Source organism: Hyperolius riggenbachi, chromosome 1, assembly GCF_040937935.1.
Source record: "Hyperolius riggenbachi isolate aHypRig1 chromosome 1, aHypRig1.pri, whole genome shotgun sequence".
In the NCBI taxonomy this organism is placed as follows: domain Eukaryota; kingdom Metazoa; phylum Chordata; class Amphibia; order Anura; family Hyperoliidae; genus Hyperolius; species Hyperolius riggenbachi.
In genome coordinates this window covers 139,939,785-139,962,365 of record NC_090646.1, presented here as the reverse complement: position 1 = coordinate 139,962,365, position 22,581 = coordinate 139,939,785, and the positions used below count along the sequence as shown (strand labels likewise).

The 22,581-nt window shown below is 45.6% G+C and overlaps 2 protein-coding genes and 1 pseudogene across 3 annotated transcripts in view; 1 reads left to right on the top strand and 2 right to left on the bottom strand.

Moving 5' to 3' along the window:
• Positions 1-22,581, bottom strand: part of VPS37A (VPS37A subunit of ESCRT-I) — a 67,425-nt gene that overhangs the window by 36,984 nt on the left and 7,860 nt on the right. Inside the window, exons 1-4 of one of the 2 annotated variants that reach the window (XM_068278626.1) lie at positions 18,838-18,935; positions 17,743-17,817; positions 15,428-15,542; positions 12,508-12,608 (exon numbers count right to left, since the gene is read on the bottom strand). In XM_068278626.1, coding sequence (XP_068134727.1) covers positions 12,508-12,608; positions 15,428-15,542; positions 17,743-17,817; positions 18,838-18,860 — 314 coding nt within the window. In that variant the 5' untranslated portion in view covers positions 18,861-18,935. Of the gene's footprint in view, positions 1-12,507; positions 12,609-15,427; positions 15,543-17,742; positions 17,818-18,837; positions 18,936-22,581 lie in introns of those variants that run through there. The other variant, XM_068278625.1, reaches the window with a different exon arrangement.
• LOC137533180 (U2 spliceosomal RNA) lies at positions 6,244-6,342 on the bottom strand (annotated as a pseudogene).
• The window catches only part of CNOT7 (CCR4-NOT transcription complex subunit 7), a 45,950-nt gene continuing 42,298 nt past the window's right edge, over positions 18,930-22,581 (top strand). Inside the window, exon 1 of the mRNA XM_068278628.1 lies at positions 18,930-19,058. The gene's annotated coding sequence lies outside the window, so the exon portion shown is untranslated. The remainder of the gene's footprint in view (positions 19,059-22,581) is intronic.

The window sequence follows — 22,581 nt, the reverse complement described above, 5'->3', positions numbered from 1 at the left end:
GGGTGTCTAACAGAACATATTATGGTGCTGGTGTAGGGGGGTATGCGAGCATGAAAGGGTGAGTCTTGAGAGCTTGTGTGAAGGTATTAAAGGTGGGGGCGAGTCCGGTGGCTGGAGGGAGCGAGTTCCAAAGAGCAGCTTATTGCAGGTGGACCTGGCATTCCAGAGGCCACAGGAAACACAGAGCGAATGCCTAGGGGTAGGATGGATAGGAATAAGGTTATGCCGAGGGGGTGTGTGGGTAGAGTTTGGGGGGGAGGGAAGGGAGGTGCATGGGGGTTGAGAGCCAAAAGGGAGTCTAAGGACAAAAGGGGAGAGGGTGCGGGGAAACAGAAGGGGGACAAGGTGTAGAAGGAGGTGGAGATAGAGCATGTGGTGATGGGGGAGAGCGAGATGGGGAGGGAGATAGCTTGAAAATGGTGGAGGGGTAAGGGAGTGAATAGGAGGGAACATTTTGTACTGATGGGATAAGGTAGGATGGGGTGTGGAGAGTGGAAGCATAGACAGGGGGACAGCAGTTAGACCAAGATGAGATAAATGTCACCAATGATGTGGCTGAAGGGGTTCAGCAAAGTTGCATCAGTAATCAATCTGGTAAGGAGTAGTCCACAGGAGATCAGCAGTGAAGTTGGCAGAACATCAATGATGGCAAAAAAAAAAAAATCCAGCTGTGTGCGATTGGTAGATGGGGTGTCTGGTTGGTAATGACGTAACTTGTCTGGAGGTCGGCGATGGATCAGTTGGTGGGGAGTTCAGCAGTGGAGCAGCCAGTGAAGATCAGCAGTGGTGTGGTTGGTGAGGCTCGGTGAAACCATCAGTAGTTTGGTAAGCGGGTGTGCAGTGCTTAAATTTAGATGGTGTATGTTCAATATGGTATTGAAGGTACTTCTATGCAGGGTGTAGAAAATCAGCAGATAAACAACAGCCCAGAGTTCTGTGCTAGTTCACTTCTGTTCCCTTCTGGCTCAATTCTGGTATAATTCGGTTTGTCTAAAGTACCCTTTAAATTTATACCCTGCTGACCAAGGTCATGCTGACTATATGATCTACTAATATATCCATGACTAGATTGATGCTAACAAGCAGACTGCTTGCAGCTGGGAATATACTAGACACTAGACTCTAGCCACACAGGGGCAGGGCCAGTCTAAAGATATGCAAATTGTGACTAATGAAATGAAGTAGGCAAATGGTAACACAGGAAGAAGCCCCAATTAATAACACTTATAATTAAGCAGATTGATGCAGAATTTAGATTTTAAGCATACAGCCAGGAAATTCAATCAGTTGCATACCACTATTAAAGTGGATTCTTTTAAGAGCCATCTAGTTGGCTCCCCATCATACTCAAAAAAACAGGATCAAATATCTGCACAGCCTACAATCTCATTATTTATGACGTCTTCATGAACCTTGTTGTAACATACGTTTTGAAATGTAAGTACATGCATATAATGCTTTGATGTCTTGGTAAAAATGTATGTAGACAAAGGTTCAGGTCACCACTGTGGTGTAATCCAGTTTCGCAAACCTATCCTTAGCCCTGACAGTATGCAGCTACCATGTCTTCAAAGAAAGTCGTGACCATGCATCAGGCCAAACAATGCATTTTCCAAGCAATATGGCAGCATCCATTCTAGATATCTTCCAAGGCCAACTTACAACATATTCCCACAATCATGAATGGATGACTGATATTTCCAAGAGTTATCAGTCAATCTCACTCTCAGCATGTAGGTATTTATCTGCTAGGCCTGTGCTCTCCTCCCTCAACTGTGCAGGACAAGCACAAACAAGGTCACAATGCTTCAATGACTCAAGAACAGGTTTAAAGTAAAGATCAAAGAGATATATACGATTACTGGTAATAACCTGTGTTAGTGGTTCCTGTTAGGGAGCTCTTGCTTCATTTTGTGACCAAGACACATCAGTAAGCTACAGGAACAAGAGTGCCTATTTGGATACTTATCTCCTGCTGCTGTTATATAGTGACAGCCACATTCATTTGCAATACACTTCACTTTCTGCCCCGCTGCCATATTTATTCACAATGACTGAGCAGTAAAACTTCCCCAGGAAATTAAAGCTGACCATACACCTATACCTATTTCAATGTAAGGGCATTACTTTAAAATTAAAAGATTGGTTTTACACATGTGCAGCATTGTTTAGAGTCTACATAAGAAAAAATGTAAGAGATGCAACAGTTGAACTAGTGTGAACAGTACAAATCAGTGTTGTGGTGAGCAGGGGGTATACTGGGGGGAGGTGGTGGTTCCCCTTCACCACTCTCCCTATAGGTTGTCAGTGTGTGTAGTGATACAGAAGGTGATATGCTACATACTTATCGTCTGCACTAGACTGTTATTTTCCTTTTCCCGGAGGAGTCTTCTTTACGAAAAAAGCACAAAGTAATAGTCTACGCCCACCTTTACTTACATCAGGCATATCTTTGCAATTTTGTATAGTGAGGTACAGACAAAAGGCTTGTAAGTTGCTCTGAGCAAGTCTGGACCTCTCATGGGATGTGGCATCATCTTGATTAGCTTAGGTAAACTTGTCACAGTTTTTGCTTAATATGAGCAAATAAAACACAACATCACTCATGTCCACAGTTGGGCTCTATTTCCACTATGCCTGAAGAGCGGGGAAATGCTGCCCATCTACCTAGTGGCTAGCCATCCAGATCACACAGTTGTGCGAATCTGGACAGCAGAACGGATCCACAGCTGAACCAGAAGCAGTTGTGGCTCCTCGTGGAAACTGGTCCTAGGGCTTGGTTCCTATTATAGCAGAAAACTGACTTTTTTTTGTCCATTTTACCTCATCAGAAAACGGACAGCCGACGGATCCTATTTTATAAATACGATCCAGCCACCCTTGTCAGTGTGCACCGGATCAGTTGTGGTAAGCAGAACGCACTCTTGTGCTGTCCATGATTCTTCCTGGAGATCAGATGAGTTTCCCAAAATGGTGGAACACATCAGCTCAGTGGCGCCAACCAGACCACAATGGACCATCCAAACGGACACTACACTGTCCACTCCCTCTGGCCATTGGAGGTCCATCTCAAGTAGGAACCTAGCATAAAGGTAGCCATATATCTAACAAAGATGGGCAGATTCCATCAAGAGACAAATCTCTTTCTGATCAAATCTGATTGAGAGAGATCTGTCGGTTGCCCATACACTGCAGGCTGATTCCCCATCAATTTCAGCATGAAATCTCTTGGGAATTGGCCAAACCTGCCGCATCTGCTGCTGCTGCCCCCTACTGTATAAATTTGTATGTACAGGGCTGGATTTACCATAAGGCACTGTAGGCACGTGCCTACAGGTGCCTGATGATTGAAAGGAGGCTCATTCCCCTCCCGGAGCACCACCCTCCTGCTATTCCTATGCAGAGTCCTGAGCGGAGTGTATATGAGAGGTTACTCACCCAGCTCTTGGCATTCCACTGACTAGATCCCCCTTCATTCAGGGACACCTCTAGCTACTTAATTCTGAGGGTACCTCTGGTTACAGGGCCACCTACCTACCTGTAGCTACCTATGATGGGCAAGGGAAGTAAGGAAGAAGTGACAGCTGGGACAGCCAGCACACTTGTGGTGCAGTTCAGTGGGGGTTTGTAGGTTTATGGAGGGTGAAGTCTAGGGCGCCAGGAAATCTGTGCCTATAGGCTCCTGTGATGTAAATCCAGGCCTGCGTATGTATAAGTGTGTGCATTTATACATTACCGGACCTGTGTTGTGGAAGAGGGGATTTGGAAGAAGACGGGCACCATGACACAGGACAGGTAATGCATAAATGCACATACATATACATTTAAACATCAGGTGAACAGTGACAGAAGTTTCATTGCTCGTCCCGAAATTGCTCACCATCACCGCCGTGCACCCGACCAACCACGATGGCCCGACATCTTGCAGCATGCCTGACCCATTAATGTGACCAATTTCGGGCATGCACTTGGCGGCACCGATTTTCATACGAGCAGATTATAATAATCGGAATCGGATGTTTGATCGGCTGCCAAATCAATTGACATATGGGCACCTTTAGAGTAGGAATTGCGCTTACAAAAGTACCCTGAAGTTGGTGTATGGCTACAAATTAAAACTGAAAACATGTATACAAATGAGTCACCTACTTTGATTTGACAATCAGATATGTGATTCATTTTGTTAACTAGTAGGTCTGAGTGGGGAAAGATCTGTTTTGGAAGTATAGTGAATAGGTGTGTACAAGCGCACTACGGCTGCCAACGACCGGTCGCTCAGTGGATCGCTCAGAAACAGCCTTATCAGTCCGCCGACAGCACGTACACACGCGCTACTGTCGCCTGAAAGTCCGCCTAGCGGGAGGGTCTGACGGACCAGTCGTTGGCGGCCGTAGTGCTTGTGTACGCACCTAATGGACTCATACTAGCTGTAGTAAATAGTGTACAATTCATCTGCCCATAAGATTGTAAGCATTCCTCATGAATAAAGGCAGTGTGTGGAAAAGAGCACATGTTTAACTTGGAGTTACCCTACAATCCTATTAGAATAGCAAAGATGTTAAGCTGCAGATAAGGTTATTGACAGGCTAACCAAGGATAAAAGCTTTCTACTATGCAGGGGGCAGGATTACCATCAATCATCCATTCCTAGTGGAGCTGCTATAAACAGATCAGTATATAAATGGCTTGCTCTTGTTTACCAGACACTTGCATTTATGTGACATTGTAGAGTAACAAAATCCACATGGAGCAGGCTCAGCAAAATACAGTCCAAACAGAAGGTTACCCGAGGCTGAGGCTGCTAGGGAGAGCCGCATGTTACCAGAATATTTTTACTGGAAGGCTTGCTCCTTAGGATTTACAAGCAAACCTTAAAAGTGGACCTGAACTCTTGCACAGGACACAAGGAAAACATAGAGAAATGCACCCTATATCTATATAGCGAGTTTAGCCTGTTTAATTCCCCATTATGTGTGTCTAATCACAAGTTGTAATCTGATCTCTCCCCTGTGTCACATGACTGCCTATGGCAGAGATGGCAGATAAGCTCATTTGAAAGCACAGGATGTTAACAATATGACTGCTTCCATGAATCATGAAGTAGAAACCGTGAAGATTTAGTTTAGGATTTGCATTAGCTGTAACAAAGAAATGTTTTTGTTTAAAGGTTATTATGCTGTTGTGTTATCTTTTAGAGCAGAGAGGACCTTCTGAGTTGAGGTCGGCTAACTTTTCTCCTTTTGATCTCATATGTTCTACATTCCTATATGAGGCATTATCTCGCCTTGTTAGACAGAACTGCAAAATGTGCCGTCTCTATTTCATGGTAACAACCATCTTGCTCTTTGCAAATAGATCTGTTTCAAACCAACATTTGACACAGTCTCAATTCAATAAAGGGTTATTTCTGCTTCTAAACTCTAAGAAGGCGTTTATTCTAGAGGTGCACAGTAAGGTCAAACAGTGCGTCAGTCCTGTCAGCTCTTTACTACAGAGAGTCCAAAAGTATACAAATTTTAAGGTACACATGGAATTGTTTTTGTGAGAGGACTGTACAGAAATGTTTGTTTTTAAAGTTGTTCTAAAGTTCAAATAAATGTCAATTTTTTTTATTTCTTTTTTTAGCTTTTTGGCTCCTGTTGCACGCAACAGGAGTCCCAGGTAAGCAAGGCCTTTATGCTCATGCATGGAAAAAGTGAGAGTGCGTAAACACCCCCACAAAACGTGCATGAGCAGCCACGGGCCCCACAATACAGCAGGGCCCTTCCGGTGTTCCCTGTCTGGGAACCTTCCCCCTTTGCCTTGGGTGCAGGGGGCTACTGGGTCCTCCAACATCCAAAGGGTAGGAGGACCCCAAACTGCCCAGTGGTTACCCAAAGGGCCTGGGCCATGTGTCCATGCACATGGTCCGGCTGGCTCCTCTGAGAGGCAGCCAGGGTGGGAACCAAGATCCCCAGGGGACAAGTCCCCGGTGCCAGCAAGCTGGCCCCGACCTTGCAGCCGGAGTTATAAAAATTCCGCACTCTCCCTAGCCATAAGGCCAGGGAGCTGCGTTAGTCGGCTATGCATATGGGCAGTACAGACCAAAGCACCCTACTTCCGCCTGGGATCTGCCACATCCCAGGTTTTTTCAGATACGCCTGGAGAGCCACTTCCAGGGGCAGTACGCCTAAGCAAAGCCCTCAGCCCTTCAGCTTTGATCATGGTAGATCCATTCCATCAGCCTCTGGGGAATTACGACCAGAAGGGACACCCTGCCACAGTGCCATCCCTCCAGGTCCCCACAAAGAACCTCAAGAACAGATACTACACTTCATCTTAGCCAAAAGGCAGAGAAGCGATAAAATAAAATGTCAAATGGCCAGTCTGCTTTGAAAGGATATTTAATATCCATTGGCTTTTCACCATTTCCAGAGACTTACAAGAAGTACAGACTAACCAGCAAAATCATGGTGAACCAGAGCTCATTGGAGTGTGTAAGGGGCTACAATAGTCCTAAAAGCCCCCTTACTAAAGTGCTAAGAAAAACAAAAAAAGTTTGCTTTCTTAAAAACAGAAAGAATTTGCGATAACTTAAACGATCGCATCACGGCGATGGGCGTGATCGTGGTTGGCAGCCACAGGACTGCCTAACACCAACTGGCGTCAAGTCCTGGAGCGGAAGTTTAGCAGGGAACACGTGCGCGTTTGTGCGAACGTTCCCTGCAGATTCACGGAGCTCCAATCCGATTGCGGCTAGCAGGCTGTTTTCCGCTGAAAGGGGAAATAAATTCCCTTTATTTACGTCTGTACAGCGCTGCGATCTCCTGCAGCGCTGTACAGCAGACACTCGGCTGTTCCCCAGATTGGCTGGGGAATGAAGCCCTCTGCCTATGAGAGGCGGGATGAGTGCCGATTGCTGTCCTATGGCGATTAGCACGGCACAGGTGGAGAGAGGGAGGAAGGAGGGAGGGAAAAGCCTATTCTCAATAAAAATCAGAGACCTCTGGCAAAGGCCTCAATTCACCAGTGGTTACCGACCTATTTATCTCATGGGAGGTACTTTACCTTCTGTGATATCTCCAAATAGCAATTCTCCAGAAGATAGGGTGAAATGCCGACAGAGAAATCCATGCGATAAATGTGCGATAAATAGGCGATAGTTAGTTGTTATTTTTTCTCAAAATCACAATTCACCAGGGAAAAAAAAAGGGTGTGTGGCCATTTGTTATTTTTTCATCTATTTATCCCCTGAATGTACCTGGAGATATGTGGTTTTTCTCACAGCTGCTGCAGCTCACTCTGCAGCTAGTTTACTAGCAGCTCACAGTAACAGCCTATACTCTACATATTTCAGGCAGCAGAGAGCAGCCCATTCACACTATTTAGCATATTAAGCAATATTAAGCATTTACAATGTTAAGTGGATGGGTGAAATGAAGGAGGAATCTGGATACATTTTTCATCGGGAGCGAGTGTGAAAATGTATCCAAATACCTCCTTCGTTTCACCCATACACTTTATAATGTAAATGCTTAATATGGCTTAGTATGCTTAACCACTTAACGACCGCCTAATGCCGATGGGCGTCGGCAGGTCGCAGTGGTGTTTCCATTGGTTCCATGTCAGTTCACGGAGGGTGTCTCCGTGAACAGCCTGCGAGCCTCCGATCACGGCTCGCAGGCGTAATGTAAACACGTGGGGAAGAAATCCCCTGTGTTTACATCATTCGGCGCTGCTGCACAGCAGCGCCGTAAAGGAGATCGGCGATCCCCGGCCTCTGATTGGCCGGGGATCGCCGGCATCTGATAGGCTGAAGCCTATCAGAGGCGACGCAGGACGGATCGCCATCCTGTGCTGCCCAGAAAGAGGAGGGGAGGGAGGGAAAGAGAGGGAGGCTGGGAATCGCTGCGGAGGGGGGCTTTGAGGAGGCCCCCCCCCCTACTCGCCCACACAGAGCAGCTGCGATCAGACCCCCCCAGCAGGACATCCCCCTAGTGGGGAAAAAAAGGGGGGGGCAGGAGTCTGATCGCCCTGCTGCTAATACGATCTGTGCTGGGGGCTGAAGCACAGCGCAGGCAAATATCCCCTGGTCGTCAAGTGGTTAATATGCAGAATGGAGGGAGGGTCAAAAAAACAGGGAGGGAAACCCTCTGTGGTCACATGCTGCTAATAACCTCCTCCTCCTACCCACAATCCTTTACTTCCAGCATCCAGAGAGGCAAAGTATCGTGTGCAAATCACTAACATCGCATAACTATTGACCATTTAACGCACGGTATTCACATCAATATCGCTCCATTATCGCCTGCAACCGAACACTCCTCTCTCTATCCTCTCACAGTGGTGAATTGCAAACAAAGTGTTAAAATACTGCATGAGATAAAATACCGACCTTTTATCTCTTACTAACTCCTCTCTGGTGAATTGAGGCCAAAGTGTCCTATGAAGGACAACAAAAGAAGGGAAAATATAGTTATGTGCTAAGTTGTAGGGCTGTGCAGCAACCTGACCAAGCTGCACAGCCCTGTATTGCGAAAAATGGCCTGGTCACTAGGTGGGTGTAAGCCTGAGGTCCTGAAGTGGTTAACATGTGTTTCATAACTTACTCAGTTTCTAAGAAATGAGTAAAAGGCCGCAATACGTACATGAAGCACTGCTGCAAGTTTCTGGCAGCACTTAAAGAGAACCAGGGACGACAGAAAAAAGATGTTATACATACTTGGGGCATCCTCCAGCCCCATCAGCCTGGATCGCTCCCACGCTGCCGTCCTCCGCTGCCGCTATCCGCCGGTACTGGGTCCCGTCATTTTGGCCGGTCGAGCCAGTAAACGCAAGCACAGTGCGCTCCCTCCGTACTGCGCAGGCCCAAAGATATGGAGGGAGTCCCTGCGCTTGCGTACAATTGGCTGTGTCCACCGGAAGTGACAGGACCCAGTCCTGGCGATAAAGGCAGTGGAGGACGGCGGCGTGGGAGCGATTCTGGCTTATGGGGCTGGAGGAAGCCCCAGGTATGTATAACATCTTTTTTCATTTTTTTAAAGACCGTTTGTCTCTGGTTTCCTTTAATGAGGAACTGCAGTGAAAAATATGTAATGAAAAAAAAAAAAAAAGTGCTTAACCTCCCTGGCGGTAAGCCCGTGCTGAGCACGGGCTATGCCGCCGGGAGGCACCGCTCAGGCCTCGCTGGGCCGATTTGCATAATTTTTTTTGCTGCACGCAGCTAGCACTTTGCTAGCTGCGTGCAGTGCCCGATCGCCGCCGCTACCCGCCGATCCGCCGCTATACGCGTCGCCGCAGCCGCCCCCCCACCAGACCCCGTGCGCTGCCTGGCCAATCAGTGCCAGGCAGCGCCGTGGGGTGGATCGGAGTCCCCTTTGACGTCACGACGTCGATGACGTCATCCCGCCCCGTCGCCATGGCGACGGGGGAAGCCCTCCAGGAGATCCCGTTCTTTGAACGGGATCTCCTGATCTCCGATCGCCGGCGGCGATCAGAGGGGCTGGGGGGATGCCGCTGAGCAGCGGCTATCATGTAGCGAGACCTCGTCTCGCTACATGAAAAAATTTCTTTGAACAGGATCTCCTGATCTCCGATCGCCGGCGGCGATCAGAGGGGCTGGGGGGATGCCGCTGAGCAGCGGCTATCATGTAGCGAGACCTCGTCTCGCTACATGAAAAAAATTTTTTTTTTTTTTTTTTAAAACTTATTTGCTGCCCCCTGGCGGATTTTGACAAACCGCCAGGAGGGTTAATTTTTACAATAATTCATTATAAATGATTTAGTCAGTGTTTGCCCATCTTTCCTCTCCCGGATTTACATACTGACATTTATCACATGGCAATATCTTTACTGCTGGCAGGTGAGGTCTGTGGAAGATGCTGCTTTTTTGGCAGCTGGAAACAACTTATTTCCCACAATGCAACAAGGCTCCCACAGTGTGATGTCAGTACCTTAAATCATTAGGGTTGCTACTTTATCATAGAAATCATGAAAAGTATTTTCCACTATAGTGATCCTAGTTGCAAATTGCAATCGCTTTCTGGAGCGATGTTAAGAGGGATAAATGCACTGCAAAGGGAAAATCGCAATCGCATAACAAAATTAATGAAAAATCGCAATCACTGGCGATTGCGATTGCTAGTGGAAAAGGGCCCTTAGAGTTTCTATTTAAAAGACCAGGGTGTAGGAGCGTGCAATGGAATTCACCCGTGTACCAGTGGAATTTAAACGTCAAGATCCAGCGCAAACCAGCACAGGTCTTTATCAAATTCACTTCATTGATTAAAGTACATAAGCAATCATGATTACATTAAAAATGCTGCATAGTGGCCACTGAAACCGATTCTGTATTTTGTACCAACTCTGTATTTCGTATATTGGTCTATACCAGTGTCTGTGTTATTTTGTAACCCATGTTTGTTTCTTACTTTGGACAGCGCCACGGAATATGTTAATGCTTTATAAATCAATAATAATAACAATAATAACTTCATTAAAGCACACCTGAACCTAACATTCATTCCTGCACCTGTTGCCCTAACAAGCGAGTACAAATCGATGTAGGGAAAGTTATTGTGGGTGTGTGTATGCTCCTTTAAGGGAACCCGATGTGAGACACAAGTTGAGGCTTTTTGTTTCTTCTTAAAGAATACCAGTTGCTGGGCTATCCTGCTGATCCTCTGTCTCTGATACTTGTACCCATGGACCCTGAACAAGCACGCAGACCAGTTGCTTTGACTGAAGTCTAACTAGATTAGCAGCATGCTTGTTTCAGGTGTGCGATTCCAACACTACTGATGCCAGCAGGATCAGAAGGACTGCCAGGCAACGGTTAGCATTTCAAAAGGTAATAAATATGGCAGCCTCCATATCTCTCTTAGTTCAGGGGTGCTTTAATTTGTGTTGTCTTAACCAATTGGTACAGATTATTCATTACTGATAATGTAAATAATGTATTTTCAAATGAAAAAACATGCAATTTTCAGAGAGCTAATTTTTACCGATGTGTTTTCATCATATACTTAGTTCTTATTGCTCAATCACAAGAAAATGTATGCGTGCTCTACACCAAGCTTAACCCTTTCAAGTCTAGCTGTGCAAATCTGGCTAAAATGGCTTACCATGAGACATGCTCACGCAGAAATGCATCTGCTTTCGCATGCCAAACTTTGCAGGGTCAAAAACCAATACCGCGAAGCGGTTGCCCTGCGGGAATTAGTTCATGCTATACAGCACTATCCAGGAGCGCCTCGGGAAGGCTTCCCATTGCCCCCATACAACCGGGGGGGCTGCGGGGCCCCAGGCTCTCTCACTGCCTAGGGACCACAGCAACACCCCGGAGGTGGAGGCTGGGTAGCGCAGACGACCCCCCCAAGCGTGGCCGGCGCCGGGGGGGGGCCATCCGCACCCATCTCCCAAAAATTTAAAAACAGGCACTTACCTCGGGGCACTGCATGGGAAAGGAGTGACGCATGGGTCACCCCGAGCTGTGGGCTGTCTGTGCCTGTCCTCCCCCCCCCTTCTGGAGTGATGTGTGTGAGCCAGCCCTGAGCCCCACAGCTCGGGGTGACCCATGCGTCACTCCTTTCCCATGCAGTGCCCCGAGTCGATGCGCAGCAGCAGAACGCAATGGACGTTCAGGTAAGTGCCTGTTTTTAAATTTTTGGGAGATGGGTGCGGATGGTCCCCCCCGGCGCCGGCCACGCTTGGGGGGGGTCGTCTGCGCTACCCAGCCTCCACCTCCGGGGTGTTGCTGTGGTCCCTAGGCAGTGAGAGAGCCTGGGGCCCCGCAGCCCCCCGGTTGTATGGGGGCAATGGGAAGCCTCCCCGAGGCGCTCCTGGATAGTGCTGTATAGCATGAACTAATTCCCGCAGGGCAACCGCTTCGCGTTATTGGTTTTTGACCCTGCAAAGTTTGGCATGCGAAAGCAGATGCATTTCTGCGTGAGCATGTCTCATGGTAAGCCATTTTAGCCAGATTTGCACAGCTAGACTTGAAAGGGTTAAGTTTGGTGTAGAGCACGCATACATTTTCTTGTGATTGAGCTTAGTTCTTATTGCCCAGGCTTCAAGCGGACCTAAACTCAGAACTTGCCCTCTGCTTTAAAAAAGGTACGCAACAGCATAATCACCTTTAAAGAAAAACATGTCTGTTGCAGCTGATACAAATCTTGCAATAAATCTGCAGTGTATCTACTTCCTGCTTTCATGGAAGCAGACATATTGTTAACATATTGTGGTGACCATTAGCTCTCTGCTGTGACAGTCCGCTGACACAGCTGAGAGACCAAACTACAACTTGTGCTTAGTCACAGATGAGGGGAAATTATACTGGCTAAACTCTCTAAATATATACTGGGTGCCTTTCTCTAGGTTTTTCTTCTGTCTTGTGCAAGTTCAGGTCCACTTTAAGCCTGGCTTTCTGTAATAGGCATAGTACGGTTGTGATGACTATATTACAGAGCAGCAATGATTCCACAAATGCATTGATGTAATAAACTTTTAAAGAAAATCAATGTCACTTACTAAGAAAATGTGCCAGAAGTTGGGGCTAGTGTTGGAGGATTCTTCCAAAATTCTTCTAATATATTTTGTACAATTTTCCCAAGATCAGAGTGCATAGTAAACTGAAAAGAAACAGATGCAAGACAAATGTCATTCTAATATTTTTGTAATTTGTTATGTTTAATATAAAACATTTGTAGGCCTTTTACTTAAAGGGAACCTAAACTGAGAAGGATATGGATTTTTCCTTATAAATAATAAATAAATCCTAAATAATACCAGTTGCCTGACTCTCCTGCTGATCATGTGTCTCTAATACTTTTAGCCACAGCCCCTCAACAAGCATGGAGATCAGGTGCTCTGACTTAAGTCAGACTGGATTAACGGTATGCATGTTTCAGGTGTGTGAATCAGCCACTGCTGTAGTCAAAGAAATCAGCAGGACTGCCAAGCAACTGGTGTGGATTAAAACAAAACGCCCATATCCCTCTCAGTTTGGGTTCCCTTTAAAGCACACCTGAGCTGGCAGTAAAAAAAGTTAGACACTAAGAAGAGGGAAGCCTCTTGAGGCTCCTGAGGCTTTCCACATCCTCCTCAGTCCCGCCACCGCTGGCCCGGGACCCTCTTTTAGTTTGCAGCGTGCCCCCTTCCTATACAAGTGACTTTGCTTACTGCACAGGCGCTGATGTACTTGCACAGGTGCAGTATAGCTGCGCTCGTGCAAGAAGGGGAGTGCCGCCACCAGAACATATCAGACAAGCCCTTGTCGAATACGTTCAGAGGGTCCATGCACAGCAACAGTGGAGTTGAGGAGATTGGAAGCCTCAAGACTTTCCAGATGATTCCCTTTACCTATGTAGGTAAGTATCTAACTTCTTGGGGGGCTGGCTCAGGTTCACTTTATGAAGAATTTTATATTTAATACAGCAGATGCAGGAAGCAGGTAGAGCGTTTATCTACTTTGTAAGTTTTGGTAAAAAAAAAACAAACACACCCTTCTGACAGAAGACTGCTACAACTCAAGCAACAAAAAAGCTATGTTCCCTTCATGCCTCCTGCCTCCGCTGGAAGTGTTGTAGAGAGTATGCGGGCCTGATACAGCCTACGTGAGCTGGATATGACCCACAGCCCATAGTTTGCCCACTGCACTGGGCTAGAGAATGGCACCTTGACTGCCATTAGGTATTAGGATAAAATCCTTGGATCCATTGTCAGAGGCTATGCTGGTGAAGTGTGTCCTGAGTTAGTGGCTGGATGGTGTAATGGTTAAGGGCTCTGCCTCTGACACAGGAGACCAGGGTTCGAATCTCGGCTCTGCCTGTTCAGTAAGCCAGCACCTATTCAGTAGAAGACCTTAGGCAAGTCTCCCTAACACTGCTACTGCCTATAGAGCGCGTCCTAGTGGCTGCAGCTCTGGCGCTTTGAGTCCGCCAGGAGAAAAGCGCGATATAAGGGTTTGTCTTTTGAGTTCCTCCTGGTGCATGGCAGTGCACAGGCTCAAGCAGGAAGCATATACATCCAAATACAATACCCCCATGTTTGGGGCGCCTGGCCCAGATAGGTTAGAGCAGTTATTTGGGTCACTCTTCATTGCTTGTCTCATCTGATAGTGTAAGCACGACTGTAAAATGGGAAATGAGGGGCTACCCCCTTACAGACACACAAGAAAAGCCCCATCCTCTGTGAGTGGAAGGCCACTGAACAAGGTATGAAGTAGAAGGTGTCAGTGCTGCCTGGACACTGGATAGTTTTACATACATCCCCTTTTCTGCAATTTGTAAATATCTGGAGTTGGAGGTTGTATAGAATATATATTCTTTTTAGATTTCAAGCAGGTGTTAAATCAGGTCTAGGACAGTTATGTTTTGACTGCTGTGTTAGTCTCTACTGAAGAGATCTGCCCTCATATCGTGTCACCACTTGTTCCTAACAACTTCGTCAGAAAGGAGAATGCTGCCAGGTGGCCTTAGGTGGCTGCTGGAAAGGGAAGAAGAGTGGCTGCATAAAGAAGTCTGCAATTATAGGAGCTATTGCCCAAGGGAGCTGGACCCGAATGATGGACTGCTGTCCATAGGTGTTATCTATGAAAAAGAGGGTTGCACGTGGGGTATGGGGGGCATACTACATATGGAAGAGGAGCAAAAAGAAAGTGTGCCTAGTGGAGACAAAATAATTTTGGTCTTGCCGACAGTGTGCTGGAGACTGCTGCTGCATGGAGAAGAGAAGCCCTCTGCTTCTGATCATCACTGACAGGAGCAATGCCAGGGTTTTCATTAGACCCAGGAAGACCTGTCACTGTGTGTTCAGCCATAGTTTGTGATCAGCTGTGTTGGACTGTCCAATCACTAACATTATTCCAATGTAGTTTCTGCATCAGGGCACCCCCTACCCCCCTCCTGCCTCCATAGAACAGAATAGATTGTTGTGCAGATAGCTAAGCAGTGACTTTATGGGGGAGCACATTCAATAGTCAACCCTGGAGTATTAGGGAGCCTTGCCCAAGCACTCCTTGTTGATTAGGTACTGCCTTCAGTCCGGATTCGAATCCTGGTCTCGTGCATCAAAAACAGTGCCATTAACCAGTACACAAAAAAACTGTACCACCACTGGTCAGCTCATGCCATCAAAACACAAACAAAGGTACTTTTATTCTTAAATGCAACAATAAGCACAGTCCATTGTTCTTTGTGTTCTAGCCTGCATTTGCTTTGTGTGCATTCAGTCTGCATTTCCCACAGAGGTGGAAGCCTGTTCTAGACAGTCACTCCCAATCTAATCACAGAAGCAATAGGCAGGAAGCTCTGCTTGTAAAGACAGCTGTTAATTTTGCCTTTTCATTGTTAAAATGCATTTGCATATATTATTAATTCTGACATAAAACCAAATTATCTACAATTATGCAATGGATAAAAACAGACGGATATAAATATAAAAAGCATACATTGTTTACTAAGGGACATATGAGGTTTGTGCCTTGTGTGTCCACTAGGGGATGTCTAATGGGAGGAAAGACCGTGATGACTGGCTTCTCTTGTGGAAATTGTGGCGGCAGCAAACTGCAAAGGAAAGATAACATTAGAACTAAGGAGAAAGTGAGGCATGTTACAGAACATTACAAACTTGTATATGAATAGCAAGGAAAAAAGGACGGAGGCAAAAGGCATACTATATTTAGCACCAGCAAGACATCACTATATTTTCCACAAACAGGAATTAGTCCCCTCTCTTTTTGGTTTTGCAAATCAGTTTCAATTTCGGACTATAAGATGCTCCTGACCATTAGAGACACCTAGGTTTAGAGGACAATAACCAGGGTAAAAAAATAAATAATATACATCTATTATTATTATTTATTGTATTTATAAAGCGCCAACATATTACGCAGCGCTGGACAATAAATAGGGATACATACATTGCAACAAGGGGTGACAGACAGAGAGGTAGAAAACGGTTTAGCACAAGGTTATACATACAATTAGGGTATAAAATGCGCTTTACAGAGACCCGTTAAAACAAGTCCGAGTTAGTACATGAGAAGGGTGTAATTGCCAGGGCAGTAACATTAAGAAGGACACACTAAGGGAGGGGGGAACACACTAGTCAAGCTTCTCACCTCCCCAAGATGTCTCTAAGCTTCTGTGCCCAGCTACACTAGCCCCTGCTGCCCCACCAACTACACTGCAAAGCACTACCAGCTGCTGCAACCACCAAGTACACTAAACCCTGCTTCCCCCATCAGCTACACTAACCACTACAACTAGAGAGCGGATGATATCACCTATCCAGCCGTACACAATCCCATGTGCTTCCCTGTGTGGTCCATGGTGATACCGCGGCAGGGCAGCAGCAGTGTCATCCAGAGCAGCATGGCAGCAGCCGCTTTAATGACTGAGTTCTCAGTTCTTCCTTGACCCAGCGGCGGCATCAGTGCAATCCCAGCGGAGCAGTAAATCAGCAGCCACAGCCAATGTAATGACCCGAGACCTCCGTACTGCCTTGTTTACTGGTCTCATGAGATGGCGCTGGTAAACTGGGAAGAACGAAGGACTATTTCATTAAAGCAGCTACTGATATACTGCTCTGCTGGGATGGCACTGATGCCGCTCCGACACTGCAAGGAAGAATGGAGGACTCGATCGTTACGGCGGCTGCTGCTATGCTGCCCGGGATCGTGCTGCTGCCTCGCCGCGAGAAGTACATCGTCAGGATCGTGTACAGCAGCAAAATCCTTGCAATGGCTAGAGTCGGAGGACATGGAGTCTGCAGATAGGAAAGAGCTTCCGCTTGTACAGGGACACATTCAGAATTACTTTCAGACTATAAGGCGTACTGACTTTTTCTCCCCGTCTTATAGTCCGAAAAATACAGTACTTCCTGGAGAAAGACTGCATCTTGTGCAGACACCCCTCGGAGGCCTAAACCTAAGCAAATGAAAGTCTGCCCAGCAAAAAAATCCACCTATATGCAATAACATTTCCCAAAAACATAAACCATCTGCAAAAAAAACCTCTGCCTCCAGCTCCTTTAACTATATACCACAATAAACAAATGATATAAATAAAAACATTTTAACCTATTCCAGGAACTTAAAAAATGCTTCTGACTCCACATTTCTGTGCATGAGTACGTTAGGAATCAGAATCATTTATTTTGGCAAGTACAAACAAGGTGGGGGGGGGGGGGGGGAGGGTTTGTACACATTGGTTTTGGCTCATACGGGTTCGGGAACGATGGGGGCGAAAATATCCGAAAGCCAACAGCTGAAGCTGCCATATTACGATGATGCCAGTCGCACTTGACAATCACCTGTTACCCCTAAGTGTGGTGGTGGTGGTGGGGGGGGGGGGGGGTGTGTGGATTAGGCGCAGAGGTAGGCGAAGGTTCAGCAGCGATGACCCAGTTCTTCATGGCTGAAGCTGCTGAGGATCCAGGTGTTCCAGGAAAGTGTTCCAGTTCAATAGGTGCCATAGTGTTCATTACTGTTGTTGGTCCCGACTCCTGGGATAAGGCACCCACAGAGAAAGAATGGCAAACATCCATACATGTGCAGCAACTGCGGCAAGATAAAGTGTTTCACTGACACATACATCACCAGAGCACACAGGCATGTGAACTGGGCAATATGTCACTAACTGGGACAGTTAGTGACAAGACTATAAACTTTGTACAGCGCTGCGGAAGATGTTGGCGCTATAGTAATTTCCAAATAATAATGATAATAACACAATGTTCAGTGTAACAGCAAGAGCTACTTACATATTTACGTTGACGGTCAAGTTTTTGACAGGAATTGGCAATCTATATTCCACATCTTTCTGAATTTCAGAAATACTGTTGAGGATAAAAAAAAATAAAACAACAGATTTAACTGGAAACTTTGATGTACATAATTTAACATAAACCTCTTTTACAGTATTCATATTTATAGGATTTAGTCAGTGTTTTCTCATTGTAAAAATCCTTACCTCATCCCTGATTTAAGCTGGGTTCACACTTATAAAAATTCATGTGCGTTTTCCCAACGTGCAAAAATGCATTTGCCACACAACTATTGAAAGTCAAAGATTATCGCACATATGCTAAAAATCATCTTTTTGCATTTTCATATGCATGAAAAAAAATGTACTTCTTGCAGCAAAAATTTGCACATCACAAACAAACACATGCAAAACATGGTCAGTTTTTTGTAAGAAGTGTCTAGGCCTAAAAGATAAATCAAATTTAAATCGAAATCGCGATCACCAAGATCACAATTTCAGAATCGTGAAAGCGGCGAATATCGCGATCACGTCATTTCCACATGTGGAAGTTTAAAGAAGCTCCTTCAAACTTTCCCAAAGTCCCAGTGCGTGCGGCCCGCAGCGTTGGATATACCTTCCATCCTCTATCGCGCTCTGCCGCCTTTGTGCTTGGCAAAGCTTTGGGTTCCTGTATGTCACATGATATACAGGAAGTATGCCGTGCATTAGAGCCTGCAGTAGGCAAAGTGGATAGATGGGCATCGCTGGACTCGTGCTTGAAGCTATGTCCAGAACTGATGCAACTTGGGGGACAGAGGAGGCACAGAGAGAGACAGAGGGGGCACAAAGAGGGACACAGGAGACAAAGAGTGGGCACAAAGAGAAACAGAGTGGGCACAGAGACACAAAGGAGGCAAGAGAGATACCCAGAGGAGGCATGAAGAGGCAAAGGGGGCACAAGAAAAGACAGGGGGACAGAGGGGGAACTAACAGGCACAAAGGGGGGGAACAAAGCTTGATTTGAAGGAAATCGTGAATCGAAATCGTAATTTTGGACAGAAATCGCTCAATTCAATTTTTTCCTAAAATCGTTCAGGCCTCCCTGACATACCTAAATGTATCACATGCTGGCATCTGTACTGCTGGCAAAGTGGTAACGGCTAACTGGTATTTTTTCTCTCCTCTGTCCGTTGAGAAGAAAAATCAGTTAATCTCCCAGAGTGCTCTGGGCCAGAAGGCCAAACGACATCATTGAGAAGCGGGACTACATAGAAATAGCCTGCTTTACGACGTACAAGATGCGTTCCTGCCACTGAAACCAGAATAGCTAAGGTAAAAATGGGAACCCTGAATAATTTAGTACAATCTGCGATGTGTCAAAGTGTTGTTGGTTTTGCAAATGGAGAATAAGCGGGTCAAGACTGTAAAAATCATCGGAGTGAGAGGGCCCTAAAAATGTCAGCTGCCTCCTGTTTATTTTCTCTCGGTTGCAATGAAGCTGGCTGCTGGCTGCTACCTGGGGTCTTAAGTCCATATTAACTGACATTTATTGCACTGTGCCTTAAAGAGACTCTGTAACGACAAAAAGATCCCCTGGGGGGTACTCACCTCGGGTGGGGGAAGCCTCAGGATCCTAATGAGGCTTCCCACGCCGTCCTCTGTCCCACGGAGGTCTCGCTGCAGCCCTCCGAACAGCCGGCAACTGTGCCGACTGTTCAATTCAATATTTACCTTTGCAGGCTCCAGCGGGGGCGCTGTGGCTGCTTTCGCTCCGAAGGAGGCGGAAATACCCGATCTCAGTCGGGTCCGCTCTACTGCGCAGGCGCCGGAGACTTGCGCCTGCGCAGTAGAGCGGACCCGACTGAGATCGGGTATTTCCGCCTCCTTCGGAGCGAAAGCAGCCAGAGCGCCTGCGCAGGAGCCTGCAAAGGTAAATATTACGTCACCGCTGTACGGAGGGCTACAGCGAGACCCCCGAGGGACGGCAGACGGCGTGGGAAGCCTCATTAGGATCCTGAGGCTTCCCCCATCCGAGGTGAGTACCCCCCAGGGGACGTTTTAACGTTACAAATTCTCTTTAAAGGACAACTGTAGTGAAAGGTATGTGGAGGCTGCCATATTTATCTACTTTTAAACAATACCAGTTGCCTGGCAGCCCTGCTGATCTATTTGGCTGCAGTAGGGCCTGAATTACACCAAAAACAAGCATGCAGCTAATCTTGTTAGATCTGACAATATTGTCAAAAACACCTGATCTGCTGCATGCTTGTTCAGGACCTATGGCTAAAAGTATTAGAGGCAGAGGATCAGCAGGATAGCCAGGCAACTGGTATTGCTTAAAGGGAACCTGTACTGAGTAAAAATATTTAAAATAAACACACGAGGTAACTTCAAATGAACACTACATAGTTACTTTGCCATCAGTTCCTCTCAGAAGCTCACCATTTTCTTCTGACAATGATACCTTCCAGTTCTGACAACATTTTGTCAGAACTGAAATATATCAGTTGCTGTCAGTTATAGCTGAGAGGACAACTGATGTGGCAAGGTAATGTCCATGTTTCCCTATGGCTCAAGTGGGCGATGTTATTTTAACAGTGTGCTGACCAGAAAGCTGTAATGGGGTAATGGCCATTTTCAAAATGGAGGACGGAGAATTCCATTGATCAGTGGACAAACAGGATGCGGGAGAGGAGAAAGACACTGAGGAGTAGACTACACAGGAGGTAAGTATGACGGGTTTATGTTTATTTTGGACTTTTCATTTTCAGTCCAGGTTTTCTTTAAAGCGGACCCAAACCAAACATTTTTTTTTTTAATTACAAATACTTAGTTGCATCACTGTGACACATACAAAGATAAATAAACACTCCTTCAAGCATATGAGCATTTCAGTGCATGCTTTTCACCCTTCTCTTTTCATAACTAGGATTATACTGGGGGCAGCCATTAGCAATTCCTCCATTGCTGGACACCACCTACTTCACCAGTTTGCCGTTTTTTGTCCCGGCAACACTGGTGCTAAGTGAACTTGATCATTTATACTTTGCCAGCATTTTCAGAAGAATGTTGTTTGTGTAGATGAGAATTTTAACAAATCAGAATATAGGATTTTTGTGAAATTGCGCTTCTTTGCAAAGGTAATAGAGCAGAAGTACTGTATACTGTCCATTTTCACAAAAATAACCAATTTGTATTACCATAGCAATGCTTGTGTTACCCATATACTGTAGGTTGTGTTAACTGTGCAATGCATGAAACTCAGCTGGTGTTAAGCCCCATCTACACGAAATGATTCTTTGTGTGATTCGATTACGATTCTATTTACGATCCGATTAAATCCAACATGTCCGATCGGGTTTCGATTTGATTCAATTCGATTTGACATTGCAAAACAGTGGCAAATAGAATTGAATTGAATCGAATCCTGATCGCACATGTCAGATTTAATCGGATCATAAATAGAATCGTAATCGAATCGCACAAAGAATCGTATCGTGTAGATGGGGCTTTAGTATCGGTACTGTGGACTCTCTGCGCACAATAATATTAATGGCTTCTAGCGAATTAACCTCTATACCTCTATAGGAGACACAGCTCAAAACCCAATAAATTAAGTTCTCAGCAAATACAATAATCACTACTGTCAGATTACAATTCAGTACATTCATGTAACAGGCTCTGAACAAAGTGATAAAGTGTAAAATACAGTACACAGGCCATAAAAATAGAGAGTCTGGTTCAGTTTGGATTTCAGAAATCGTTGTATAGAAGAATATATGGGGGTGAGGGGACAGGCAGCACAGTGAGCCAATCAGGCTTTGTTGTAATAAAGGTTGACAAGACAAGGGTCAGTTTTAAAAAGTTATGCTAAACAGTAAAGTTGTTACAGTGTTTTGGAAACAAATTCTTCTACAATGAGCAGTGTGATGTCACTCAGATTAGAATGCCAATTCGGTCAAACGGCTACGGTCATACTGCTCTCTTCTAATTTCCAATTAAATCAGATCACCACAACTGATGAGTTTAGTAGCCACGTCCATCATAACAAGAACCACAGTGGCACACAACCATTCCTGCTCAGACATAGGCATGCTTCCACACCTGTGACTAAATGGTGACCAGATCAGAACACCGCTCGCCTATTGTTAATGCATAACTTCCGCTCGGAAGAAAGCTCAATACACACATCAACTCCACCCAGACAGAGTCAACCATCCCCTCGAACAGAAACATTGGAAGAGCGTGTATGCTTTATTTCTTATTAAACTGACCAATGACGGATCTGTTTATCGATCGGATTTATTGCTCAAGCGAAAAAAATCTGCCAGGAGATCTGATCATGTATACTAGCCCTAAGGCTGAATGTGTGGATCTTGTGGGTTACAAGCACAGCAGATCCCCAAGTCAGTTTCCAGGAACAGGCTTTTCTGCATAGCTAAGGGTCCAATAGATATTCTCAAATTAGGCAAACCAACACTATGGATCCCCATAAACATTTCTGGTTACCCTTCTAACTTAGTAGTGGTATATGAAAGTTGCAGTATGTAGTCTATAGTTCACATCAATCTAGGTTACTTGCTGTCAGCATCCTATTAGAAAGCACTTCCCACTGGACTGATTATAGTAAACAGACTGGTTGCCGTGGAGTACTGTACTTGAAACATAAATGAACTGCCTCATTAAACTAGGACAACAATCTGCACATAATCTCAAAATTGACATAGCACTCATATTTCCTTTTATTATTTGTTCTAGACCTACTACAAAGGTAACTTTCCCCCTCTACAGTAATATTATAGCATAGTGAAGAAAAGATATTTTTAAAATTTCACTATGATGAAAAACTAAAATA